This window comes from Taudactylus pleione, unplaced genomic scaffold, assembly GCF_031769625.1.
Source record: "Taudactylus pleione unplaced genomic scaffold, aTauple2 ptg000510l, whole genome shotgun sequence".
Lineage (NCBI taxonomy): Eukaryota > Metazoa > Chordata > Amphibia > Anura > Myobatrachidae > Taudactylus > Taudactylus pleione.
Window position 1 is genome coordinate 4,209,599 of NW_028284912.1, and position 12,902 is coordinate 4,222,500.

At 47.1% G+C, this 12,902-nt stretch overlaps 1 protein-coding gene across 2 annotated transcripts in view; it reads right to left on the reverse strand.

The window, feature by feature from the left end:
- Positions 1–1,141: 1,141 nt before the first annotated feature.
- Positions 1,142–12,902, reverse strand: part of TAF2 (TATA-box binding protein associated factor 2) — a 111,766-nt gene continuing 100,005 nt past the window's right edge. For both annotated transcript variants that reach the window (XM_088450203.1, XM_088450202.1), the window contains exons 25-26: positions 6,283–6,388; positions 1,142–2,395 (exon numbers count right to left, since the gene is read on the reverse strand). In XM_088450203.1, the coding sequence (XP_088306329.1) occupies positions 2,130–2,395; positions 6,283–6,388 (372 nt within the window). In that variant the 3' untranslated portion in view covers positions 1,142–2,129. The remainder of the gene's footprint in view (positions 2,396–6,282; positions 6,389–12,902) is intronic.

Genomic DNA, 12,902 nt, shown 5'->3' on the forward strand with positions numbered 1-12,902 from the left:
ATACTTTTTTTTTTATAATAAAACAAATTAACTTTCAAGAATATAAACATGGTGTTTCATAACCACTGCTTAGTCATATCTAATGTTAATACTTTCCTTTATTACTGGGCCCAGTCCTTGCCACTCATGGGGGTATACTTACTAAAGTGTGGATATATGTAGACGTAGAGATGTTGCCCATAGCAACCAATCAGATTCTACTTAACATTTACCTAGCACCTTCTAGAATATAATAGCTAGAATCTGATTGTTTGATATGGACAACAGCTCCACTTCTAAGAACCCGCACTTTAGTAAATATACTCCCTGGTGCCAGTACCTAGAATTAGGTTGTAAGGCATTGGTGGTGTGCACCATCTCTGGCATTAGAACACTAGCGTAAACTGTTCAAAACAGCCTGGTCAGCGACAAGATTTGTTAATGAGAACATAAAGTTATGTAATCATTGGTTACACTGCTGTATGACTGGCCTACACTCCTAACTTCACAGTTATGAAAAGGATCAAAAGGGGTGAGATGGAAGAACTATCAGTAGGGAAAGACTGACAGCTATATAGAAAACGAAAAAAAATAGATCCTGCACCAGTATGCAATAAACAATTAACAAACCAACAATTGACATACAATCAATCAAAATTAGAGAAATCCATTATGTTGGTGGTGCTCCCAGGGAAAAGTATAAATCATACTTAAATACACAAAAAACCTCAAGATTGAGGCTAAACAACAAATTCCCTACTTGGGGCACACTTTATAAAACATGAATAATGAAATGATTCTCCCCTAATGAAATGTGACATATATTACTAATATTAAATTAGGCGAAAAAAATATAGATTCTTACAAATAGCACTCTATAATTAGAGAAATCTAAGGGGATTGAATCCCCTTAGATTTCTCTAATTATAGAGTGCTATTTGTAAGAATCTATATTTTTTTCGCCTAATTTAATATTAGTAATATATGTCACATTTCATTAGGGGAGAATGATATATATGATTAACAATTTAAGTCTCTTATATACCCTATAGATTTTATTTATAATTAAATTAAAGGTTAAGTTTTAATTATACCATCATTTCATTATTCATGTTTTATAAAGTGTGCCCCAAGTAGGGAATTTGTTGTTTAGCCTCAATCTTGAGGTTTTTGTGTATTTAAAGACTGACAGCTGTCAGTCATCTGTGTTATAATGCTTTCCCAATGTACAGAAAATAGCGTTCGGTCTTGCAGGCTCTATTTAATGTGAGTTAATGTCTGCAGAATCCTTATTTTCCATGAATAAAAATGATAGCAAAATGTTTTGCCATGATTACCATAATACAATCCACGCTATATCTCCATTTTATTTAAGGTAAAAATGTAGAATTGTAAAAAAAAAAAAAAGTTCTGAATCAGATACGGATGAAAAAAATAAAAAATAAAATACAAATCTTACTACTTAAAGCAGCTACTAGTCGATAACTCAAAGAAAAAAAACAGTGTCAGCCTCCACAGGAAGTGTGATAATACCATTCACTGCTGGCTAGTGTCTCTCCACACTCACAATGTGTTCCTGCCCCACACATCTCATCCATAGCACTTAGTGGTGTCGGCTTGTGTAGGATTACTGCTTTGTGGAAACATACTAGTATGTAATAAAAGTGGCAGTCTGCACCTCAGGACCACATCAATATCCTTCCTTGTTCTAGGTTGTTAAAAAGTCAGTGGTAACAAGAGTTTAGACAAGAATGAAAATGTGTTTTCTTAAAAACTTTTAATAAAGTGTCAGATGGGGGGTGTGGCATCAAAACAGACCCCAACTCACATTGGCGGAGCCAATAGTCTTTCACAAACGTTCTTCGGAAATATACTGGAATGGCGGCTTTGCCTCTTTCTTTGCTGGCAATAACTGGAGAATGTTGTTTTTTTTTTTTCCAGGACTAGACCCTTACCACCAAAAGACCACCAAGCAAGACAGAATGACGCAGTATTAAACTACATCACAATCTCAATAGCTCTGTCCTGTCTGCTGACGGGTAAAGACTGTGGCAATGGAAAGAGCAGTGTGTCAATTGACTAGGACTAGCGCTCGTCCGCAGCTCCGCTGGGGCAGTGCCTATTCCGTCTCGTTCCATGAAGGCTATTGGTCAATCCGAGAGGGAGGGAGACCGGATGGATCGTCCGCTGGCGGGGCTGTTGGAGAATAGGATTGGCTCCCGCTCTTTCTCTTTGCTCTCGTGCTTGTGTTTATGTTTATGCTTGTGTTTGTGCTTTTTCTTTTTCTTCTTGTGGTCGTGGTGATGGTGGTGATGGTGGTCGCTGTGCTTGGACGAACTGGACTCTTTGATGAAAGAGGACAAGGGTATTTGGGGGACTGAGAGCATATGTAACTCCATAGAAGATTGTTCCTTTCCTGTGAATACAAAAAATGGGGTTACGCTGAATAATCCAAACAGAAATGGACAAAAACTTAGTGATAATGCCCAAACATGTTTAATCTGGAAGACCTCTACATCAGTGGTTCCCAAACTTGGTCCTCAAGACACCATAACTGTTCTGGCTTTAAGGATATCCAAGTTTAAGCACAGATGACCAAATAAATTGGTAGCTCAGTCAGTTTAATTATACCATCTGTGCATAATCATAGATATTCTTAAAACCTGGACTGTTAGGGTCCCTTGAGGACCAAGTTTGGGAAACCTTTATCTACATGTTTAAGGCACTATATTATTTATTAGGAAATACATTTGCAACACCCTGTTCCATTGACTGATTATCTCACACTTGAACTACTGAAAACTGTGGAGGTGTAAGTGATGTGTGACAGGTATGTAGAAGTGTAAATGATGTGTGACAGGTAGGTGGAGGTGTAAATGATGTGGGACGGGTACGTGGAGGTGTAAATGATGTGGGACGGGTACGTGGAGGTGTAAATGATGAGGGACAGGTAGGTGTAGGTGTAAATGATGAGGGACAGGTAGGTGTAAATGATGTGGGACGGGTACGTGAAGGTGTAAATGATGTGGGACAGGTATGTAGAGGTGTAAATGATGTGGGACAGGTATGTAGAGGTGTAAATGATGTGGGACAGGTATGTATAGGTGTAAATGATGTAGGACTGGTATGTATAGGTGTAAATGATGTGGGACGGGTATGTATAGGTGTAAATGATGTGGGACGGGTACGTGGTGTAAATGATGTGGGACAGGTACGTGGAGGTGTAAATGATGTGGGACAGGTATGTGGAGGTGTAAATGATGTGGGACAGGTATGTATAGGTGTAAATGATGTGGGACAGGTATGTGGAGGTGTACATGATGTGGGACGGGTATGTGGAGGTGTACATGATGTGGGACGGGTAGGTGGAGGTGTAAATGATGTGGGACGGGTAGGTGGAGGTGTAAATGATGTGGGACAGGTAGGTGGAGGTGTAAATGATGTGGGACAGGTAGGTGGAGGTGTAAATGATGTGGGACAGGTAGGTGGAGGTGTACATGATGTAGGACAGGTATGTGGAGGTGTAAATGATGTGGGACAGGTAGGTGGAGGTGTAAATGATGTGGGATCTCCAGTACTTTCCTTATGGCACTACCCGCTTTCTATATGCTCCTGCTATCTCAGTTGTCACTTTTTGGGGGTCCGGGATGGTTTCCCCAATTTTTCATGTACTTCTCACAGGTCACTCTTTGTAGAAAAGTTGTGCAACCTCATCGCAAGCCTCGTGTGCCGGCAATTCTAATTGAATCTTGCCTTTCCCGGGTGCGCACATTCATGAGATGTTTAAGAGTTTTATGATGTCAGTTCGCTCTCGCAAACTCCCCCCTATGACTGATTTGACATTTTTATTTTGTTGGGAGACAGTTTTTGCCATGTTGTGCGTTACACGTCATAACTGCAGGCCTCCCATTCACAGCAACTACAGTCTTTCTCCAGAGTTGCTGTAACATCCATATAATATTTGTATAGATAGGGCAGGGCTCTCTAGTGCCTTACCAGGGAATAGAAGAAACAAGATATCACAGACGTACAAAGTGATACAATTTCACGCAATGACGATGTGCAAGTAGCAGAATTATGTACAGAAGACAAAAGGGGAGAGAGGCCCTGCTCGCAAGACCTTACAAACTAGAGGGGATGTGAGTGGATACAATAGGGAGAAAATGCCACAGTTGGGGAGAGTTATGAGAATATCATATATAAAGATACACAGCAGCCCTTGTTAACCTTTGAGTGACTACACAAATGTATAACTGACAGAGACTCGCACACGGACAGTCCCATATCCTATATGCCTTATTCTGCTGGCACGAATTATTCTAAACGTGAACCTGGAAACGGCTGACGGCTTTCCTGGGTTGTTAGATCTCGGTTACCAGGCTGCTTTATTAGAACCAGGTGTTCCCAGAACTGCAGTCACAGTTGTTGGACAAGGATGATGTGGAACATTTGTGTAAGAAACACATGTGAAAATGATTTTTCTTTTTTGCTGTTTCATCTTCGAAAATATTAATTAACTGTGTAGAGTAAGTAAAAGCTGGCCTCAATTCTACCAACATTTCACGGCGTGTGGGCAAGAGGAAACAGCTCTGTTCAATCACAATCTCATCCAGATTGATGGGGGGGGGGGGCTGGGAAATTAGGTTGAACAATGCGCACATTTATGTGTGTACGTAATGGTCATTGGGCCCTGTTTTAATGCAATTGTTTACATGGATTGCTGTAGACATTGGATGGATACTGGACCTCATTCAGAGGTGGTCGTTGGATGCAAACGGTCGCACAGAATCAGGGTGGCCGCTTGCATCCTACCACCCACAGCTTAACGACCGACCAGGTTGATGGTCGCGATGGTGACCACCATAGCGACCATCAGGGCTTACAACCAGACCCTAGGGTAGGGTCTGGGCACTCGTAAAACCCCAGGGAGCTTTCTGCTCTGATGGAGCAGGAAGCTCCCCACTGACATCACCGATGATGTCAGTGCGGCCGCCCACAAAACGGTAGGCGTTCAGAAAGGAACGCCTCGGTTTTGGAAACCACCCCCCCATCCCACCTACCAAACGGGGGCAGCTGTCGATCAACATCGACAGCCGCCCCTTTGGTAACGAGCTCCGGGGCTTGTGCACGCGCAGTGTGGCCGCAGGCTAAACCATCGAGTCGGTTACGAGCACATTGGCGCTCGTGACCGACTCTGAATGAGGTCCACAGTCCTTTGTGCTCTACCCAACACAGTAGGGTCAAGGAAATAATTATGTTACAGTTACTGTTTTAGGTTTAAAATGGACAAAAAAATATATTTTGCTGGATCAAGATCTGCAGCCCAATCCAGAAGCCATACAAATTCTGTACAATACCATGTGTAGAGTAATTAAAGCTCCCTCATACACACACGTCACATAATACCATACATAAAAACATTTCTATTATCAGGAGTTGCAAAAACGACGTTTAAAAAATTCCTTCGCACCCACTAAGGTGATGGTTAGTTTACATAAATAAAATCTTGTTTTAGTTATTTATTTATATTTGGAGTTTTGTAAAATCACAATATAAATGTCACTAATGTATTTTTACTGTTGTAGCGCCAATAAAAATTGAAATGATGAAATAATATGGAGTTGCCGTGCAGTAAAATGTGTAAGGCTTACACAAAAGAACATAATATGAACACAGGGCCCGATTCGTTACGGATCACCATTGCGATCGCGCAAGCAGGTCTGCCGCGAAAATAGGCTAATGTCTCCAATCGCAAAGCCGTCACGCAGCCAGCATAGAGAAGCCCACCATCGATATCTCACATCCATAATACCATGCAGTCCTGCGTATACATCGGGAACATCGAGTAATATCGTCCCCTCGCGCACAATTACAGCAGGTCTGACCTTACTCGGAAATTGCTAACCTCATCGCACGCAGAGGGCTCTCAAACGGCGTAGGCCATCGCAACGGCTAATCTATGCATGCCCATGCAACGGCGTTCAAACAGACAGGCACGCTGGCGTTTCTCCGACCACTCCCTCGTCACCAACCCCAAGCGCTGACGGCCTGTCACTCACTCTGCGATGGATTCCTATGTGCGTGCATGATCGCAGTGCGATCGCAATGCTTTCTCACGCACGCGCACTTTGGTGCATATGCATGCGCAGTACGCACCATCGACCGATCTGTGTACGCGGTTGCAAGTGCGATCCATGTTGAATCAAGACGCACAGTGCCGTAATACGTACTCGCTCGGTTGCCCATATCCGCTCATCGTGTACAGTAATATTTATAAGCAAGAAAATGCAAAGTGCATGATACCTGGTGTTGAAGGTCTTTCCAGCATGTTTAGATGGTGATATATGAATGCCTGGCTGTCATGCACGGTGTCCATGTCGATTTCCTCCTCTTCTTGCGAGTTTGAGAACTGAGGATACAACAGGACAGAATGTTCTTATTTAAAATTTATTTTTTTTATTTTATTTATTCTTTTGATGGAAAATGTGAAATTCCAAACACCATATCCTTTATTTTTGCAGATGTTTATGGTAAAACAGGATTTTGGTACTTACCGTTAAATCCATTTCTCCGATTCCACAGGGGACACTGGAGCTTCATGACAGTGGGGTATAGACGGTGGGTTGAGTTGAGCCTGGCACTTTAAAAATCTACAAGTGTGACTGGCTCCTCCCCCTCTATGCCCCATCAACCCCAGTTTTAAAGAACTGAGCCCGAGAGGAGACGGAGAACAGACTGAAGAACAGAGAAGGAGAACAGGAAAAGAAACATCCAACATACTGACACACTGCAAGAACACAGCAGGCTGCAGTGATAAACAGTCACACAATGAAAACAGACAAAACTGCAACAGAACTGAAGCAGAACAAGCAACTGAGAACAGGCAAGAAGCACTGGGTGGGCGTCCAGTGTCCCCTGTGGAATCGGAGAAATGGATTTAACGGTAAGTACCAAAATCCTGTTTTCTCCTTCATCCACTAGGGGACACTGGAGCTTCATGACAGTGGGGACGTCCCAAAGCTACCCTCCTGGGGGGGAGAGTGCTGAACGCCCTGCAAGACACTACGACCAAAATTTGAAGCAGAAGCCGCAAAAGTGTCAAATCTGTAGAAACGTACAAAAGTATGAACCGAAGACCACGTCGCTGCCCTACAAAACTGTGAAGCCGAGACACCTCTACGTGCCGCCCAAGAAGTACCCACAGAGCGCGTAGAATGCGCAGAAATGGATACCGGCGGTGGTCGAGCAGAAGCAACATATGCCTGACGAATAGTCAGACGAATCCACCTGGCCAAAGTTTGTTTAGACGCAGGCCAGCCACGCCGATTAGCATCATAAAGGACGAATAGAGCCTCTGATTTACGTAGCCCCTCAGTACGGGACACATAAATGCGAAGTGCCCGAACCACATCCAAGGAGTGAGAATCCCCAGAAGAGTCCGACAACGCTGGCACTACAATCGGCTGATTCAGATGAAAACCCGAGACCACCTTGGGCAAAAAGGAAGGCCGGGTACGAAGTTCCGCCCGATCTTCGTGAAAAATCAAGTAAGGGGAACGGCAGGACAAGGCTCCAAGTTAAGACACACGTCTGGCCGAAGCCAGGGCCAATAAAAGGATCATCTTCCAAGTCAAATACTTCAATTCCACCTCCTGCAAAGGCTCAAAGGTGGATGACTGAAGAAAAGATAAAACAAGATTCAGGTCCCAAGGAGCCGTGGGTGGCACAAAGGGAGGCTGAATTCTAAGTACCCCTTGAAAAAAAGTCTGAACCTCCGGAATCAGAGCTAGGCGACGCTGGAAAAAAATAGAAAGAGCAGAAATCTGCACTTTAAGCGATCCCAAGCGTAACCCCGCATCGAGGCCTTTTTGAAGAAAAAGAAGACGACGTGGTAAATGAAAAGAGGAAGTGGAGGATCCACGACCTTCACACCAGGAGATATAAGCCCTCCAAATGCGATGATAATGCGCTGATGTTACCGGTTTTCTAGCCCTAAGCATGGTAGGAATGACCGACCTAGGAACTCCATGGCTTCTTAGGATGAAGGTCCGATCGTAGCGGAAGAGGCCAAGGTTCGTCTGCCAGAAGGAATAAAAGATCGGAGTACCAAACCCGACGAGGCCAATCCGGAGCCACTAGGATGACGGTGGACGACTCTCGTTTGATCCGCTTGAGAATCCGAGGGAGGAGCGGAAACGGTGGGAACAGGTACACAAGGCTGTACGGCCAAGGGATCAGTAAAGCATCCGCTCCCACCGCTGCCGGATCCATGGTCCTGGAGCAGTAAAGGGGTAGTTGATGATTTATCCGAGATGCCATCAGGTCTATCTGTGGCTTCCCCCATCTGCAAACCAGTTGATGAAAGACCTCGGGATGAAGGGACCACTCCCCGGGATGAAGATCCTGACGACTGAGGTAGTCCGCTTCCCAGTTGTCGACCCCCGGAATAAACACTGCGGAAATGACCCCTACGTGTCTTTCTGCCCACAGAAGGATGCGACTGGCTTCTCTCATTGCCATCCGACTGCGGGTTCCCCCTTGGCGATTTATGTATGCCACTGCCATGGCGTTGTCGGATTGTATCCGAACCGGAAGTCCTCGTAACAGAGGAGCAGCCTGTATCAAAGCTCTGTAGACTGCCCGCAGTTCGAGAACATTGATTGGTAAGAGGGACTCCTGCTGCGACCAAAGCCCCTGGAAGTGATTGTCCAGAACCACCGCTCCCCATCCGCGGAGGCTGGCGTCCGTGGTGACCAAGGTCCAATTCCAAATTCCGAAGCGCCGACCCGCTAACAGATGCTCCGTCCGAAGCCACCAGAGCAAGGATATGCGGGTCCGGGGAGACAGACGCACCAGCCGATGCATATGTAGGTGGGACCCGGACCACTGAGACAGAAGATCCAGTTGAAATATTCTGGAGTGAAATCTGCCGAATTGGATGGCCTCGAAGGAAGCCACCATTTTCCCCAGGAGACGGATGCAAAGATGCACAGATACTTTCCTGGGTCTGAGCACTAGACGAACCAGCTCCTGTATGGCTATGGCCTTGTCCCTTGGCAAGAATATACGAAGCAGAACAGTGTCTAGAATCATTCCTAGGAACTGAAGTCTCTGGGACGGCATCAACTGAGACTTCTGGAAGTTCACAATCCATCCATGTTGAATGAGAATCTGATGTGTAAGGGACACTTGGTGTAAAAGGACTTCTGCCGTCGGAGCCTTGATGAGTAAATCGTCTAGGTACGGAACTATCGTCACCCCCCGAGAGCGCAAGTGAGACACCATGACGGCCATCACTTTGGTGAATACCCTGGGAGCTGACGAGAGACCGAATGGCAGGGCCTGAAACTGGAAATGAGCTTCCCTGATGGCAAATCTGAGGAAAGCCTGGTGAGGAACCCAAATTGGGACATGCAGATAGGCGTCCTTGATATCTATCGACACCAGAAACTCTTCTGCCTCTAGTCCCGCAATGACAGAATGGAGAGATTCCATCTTGAACCTGTGAAATGAAAGATACTGGTTCAAGGATTTCAGATTCAGAATGGGTCTGACTGACCCATCTGGTTTCGGAACCACAAAAAGGTTTGAGTAAAACCCTTGTTGCCTTTGTGCAGTGGGGACCGCCACAAGGACCTCGGCCAGCAAAAGTTTCTCGATCGCTTGACGCAAAATTAGTTGCTTCAAGGGATCGACGGGCAAACCTGTTGTAAAATAACGCCGAGGAGGAGTGAAAGCAAACTCGATCTTGTACCCTTGAGATACCAGATTTCGAACCCAAGTGTCTGGAGAAGTCCGTCTCCAAACCTCCGAGAAACGCTGGAGGCGAGCCCCCACCTTCGGATTTCCGAGATGGGATGGGAGCCCGTCATGCCACAGGCTTGTCTGCTGGCTTGGGATCTGGACGGCGGCCAATATTTGCTTGACGTCCTCTAGCACGGCCTCCTCGCCCCGCTGAAGACGAACCTCGCGATCGTCCCTGAAATCTTGCCGATGCTAGAAAAGTACTCTTACCTCCAGTGGCCAGCGAGATCCATTTGTCCAGCTCTGGACCAAATAAAATATCGCCTGTGAAAGGAAGAGCTTCCACTGCTCTTTTTGACTCCGCATCCGCTTGCCAGGCACGAAGCCAAAGTGCCCGGCGAGCAGAGACCGCCGAAGCAGAAATCCTAGCGCCTACCTGGCCGATATCTCTGGAGGCGTCTCCTAAGTATACAGCAGACTCCTGAATATGTTCTGCCAAGGTAATCAGATCTGCCCGCGGAGTGCTGGATCTAAGACCCTCAGTCAATTGTTCCGCCCACTTTTCCACAGCCTTGTTGACCAAAGATCCTACCAAGGCCGGCCGGAGAAGTGCACCTGCGGCCGTATAAATGGATTTCAAAGTGGTTTCTAATCTCCGCTCTGAGGTTTCCTTCAATGTAGTAGCTCCTGGAACAGGTAACGTGGTCTACTTTGACAACCGAGAAACCGAAGAATCCACAGGTGGCGGGGTCTCCCACCTCTTCCTATTTTCCGCAGGAAATGGGTAGAGAGAGAAAAAACGCTTAGGAATCTGGAATTTACGGTCCGGATTCTGCCAGGCTGCCGTCATCTGTTCATCCAACTGGAGAGAAACAGGGAATGTGACGGCCATCTTCTGTGACCTGGCAAATAAGGAGTCTTCTAACGATTCTGGAGCTTCCTGGCCAGAAATCTTAAGAACTTCCCTTACCGCTAGAATGAGTGCATCAATACCTTGCAATGCCTCAGGTTCTTGTGAGTAAGTCTCTACGTCTGATTCGTCCAGCATCTCCCCTTCCTCCTGAGACGAGTGATCCGCTGCCGAATCCTCATCCGACTGGAGAACCGCCGGAAGAGCCCTCTGTTTAGATGAGCGACTTACCGTAGCTTCAGGAGCTTTAGACGCAGAACCCATCGCTTGAGCAAGGCTATTCACCGAGCGGACTAAATTCTGAGCCCACGCTGGTTCTGCTAGAAAAGAAGGGTGAGATGTGCCAGGTAGATCTCTGGCAGACTCCCGTTCCCTACGGGAAGCGGCTAATTCAGAAGAAAGGTCCGCCATGACCCCGGCCAAACTATTTATGAAGGAGGGAGTGACAGACTGCGTGTTAGCACTGTCTGCTTCACACGTCTCGCACAGGGAAGACCCTTCGGAGCGAGCATGGGTAAACTTCTTCCTGCACTTAGTGCAGGCAAACAGCTTTTGTGATGCAGTTTTTTCTGTCCTGGATGTCATCATGTACTCACAGACAAGCACCACATACAATTCAGGAATGCAGAAGAAGTATAGGGAGAAGCAGAATTACAATAATAATGCTACTCAAGTATGGGAGCAGACAGAGCAATAAGGGAGGAGCAGAATTTCAATAATAATGCAACTCAGTAACAGGGGCAGACAGGCATATAAGGGAGGAGCAGTCAATAGGACCAGAAAGTAGTTAAAACCACCTTCTGTATTTACAGACCCCCTGTAGAAGCTGCTTCCACTGCTCTCAGTCTTCTCCTCTCCCCCTCCGCTCAGTGCCTGCAGTCTCTCTGAGGCGCCACTCCCGTTCAGAGCGCGCCAAACTAGCCCAGGCAGTGAAGGAGGAAGAGGAGGAGGGACCCATAAGCTCCTCCTCCTAATGGCCGCCGCTTTGTATGCGCGCGGCATACACTTATACAGTGGGACGTTCTCTGTCCCCGCACTGACAGCGGGGGCCAGCGGCACGACCGCCGCCAGTGATAACCGTGCCGGTGCCTTTTACACAAGCACCGGCACGCAGAGGCAGGACTGCTGTGAGCGCGCCTACCTAACAGCCAGCGCCGGTGTTCTATCACAACACCAGCGTGGCACTGACAGCCGCGCGCTGTTTTCAGACCCAGCAGTTATTTTCACCTCTCCTGCTAGTCAGGAGAGGTGTGCTACTCACCGGGCTGCTGCGGCCAGAGCGCTGGGCAGTGAGGGGAGAGCGGGGACCCGGACACAAGCCAGTGGTAGCTGTGGCGGGCCCCGCTGAGTCTGATGACTCCTAACTGCCTAAAGCAGCCTCCCCTCCATAGGGTGACCGGACACAGGCTGCAGTAGCCGTGTGGGTCCCCTCTCTGGCGGCTCCCACGATGCAGGCAGACTGTCACAGCTAACAGTCTGCCTGTCCTCTTGCTGATGACTTTGATTCTTTTATCTATATAAAAATTAATATAAGGGCTGGAGACAGCCCCTGTGCACCGGCTCTACTCGGGCACATTCTAAAAACTGGGGTTGATGGGGCATAGAGGGGGAGGAGCCAGTCACACTTGTAGATTTTTAAAGTGCCAGGCTCAACTCAACCCACCGTCTATACCCCACTGTCATGAAGCTCCAGTGTCCCCTAGTGGATGAAGGAGAAATATTATATTTTATGTTTGGAGCACTTGGATAAATGGCCAGATGGATGGTGTCAGTTGTCACTATATAACTCTCAGTCTGTCTTCCCGCTGCCTCCATTCCCTGCAGCCCTGTCCTCAGTATCACCCATCTCCTGATATACTCTGTGCTGCTGGGGGACCCTGCTCCTCCCACTATAACACTCTCAGTCTATGACTTCCTGCCGCCTCTATTCTCCTCCTCACATCATGTCACATGCAGCCCTGTCCTCAGTATCACCCATCTCCTGATATACTCTGTGCAGCTGGGGGACCCTGCTCCTTCCACTCTATAACTCGGTCTGTGGCTTCCTGCTGCCTCCATTCCCCTCCTCACATCATGTCGCTGCCCCTGTCACATGTAGCCCTGTCTATAATAATCACAGAAGTGGACAGGTCACCCCCCCCCCCCCAATAACGATGCACTCAGCTCCTGCTGCGGTAAGCATTCAGATGATCTGATTGGCTACAGGCGGTAATGGGTCCGCTCCCCCAGGAGAGGAAGGCTGGATACAATAAGGAGTCTAGACTAACAA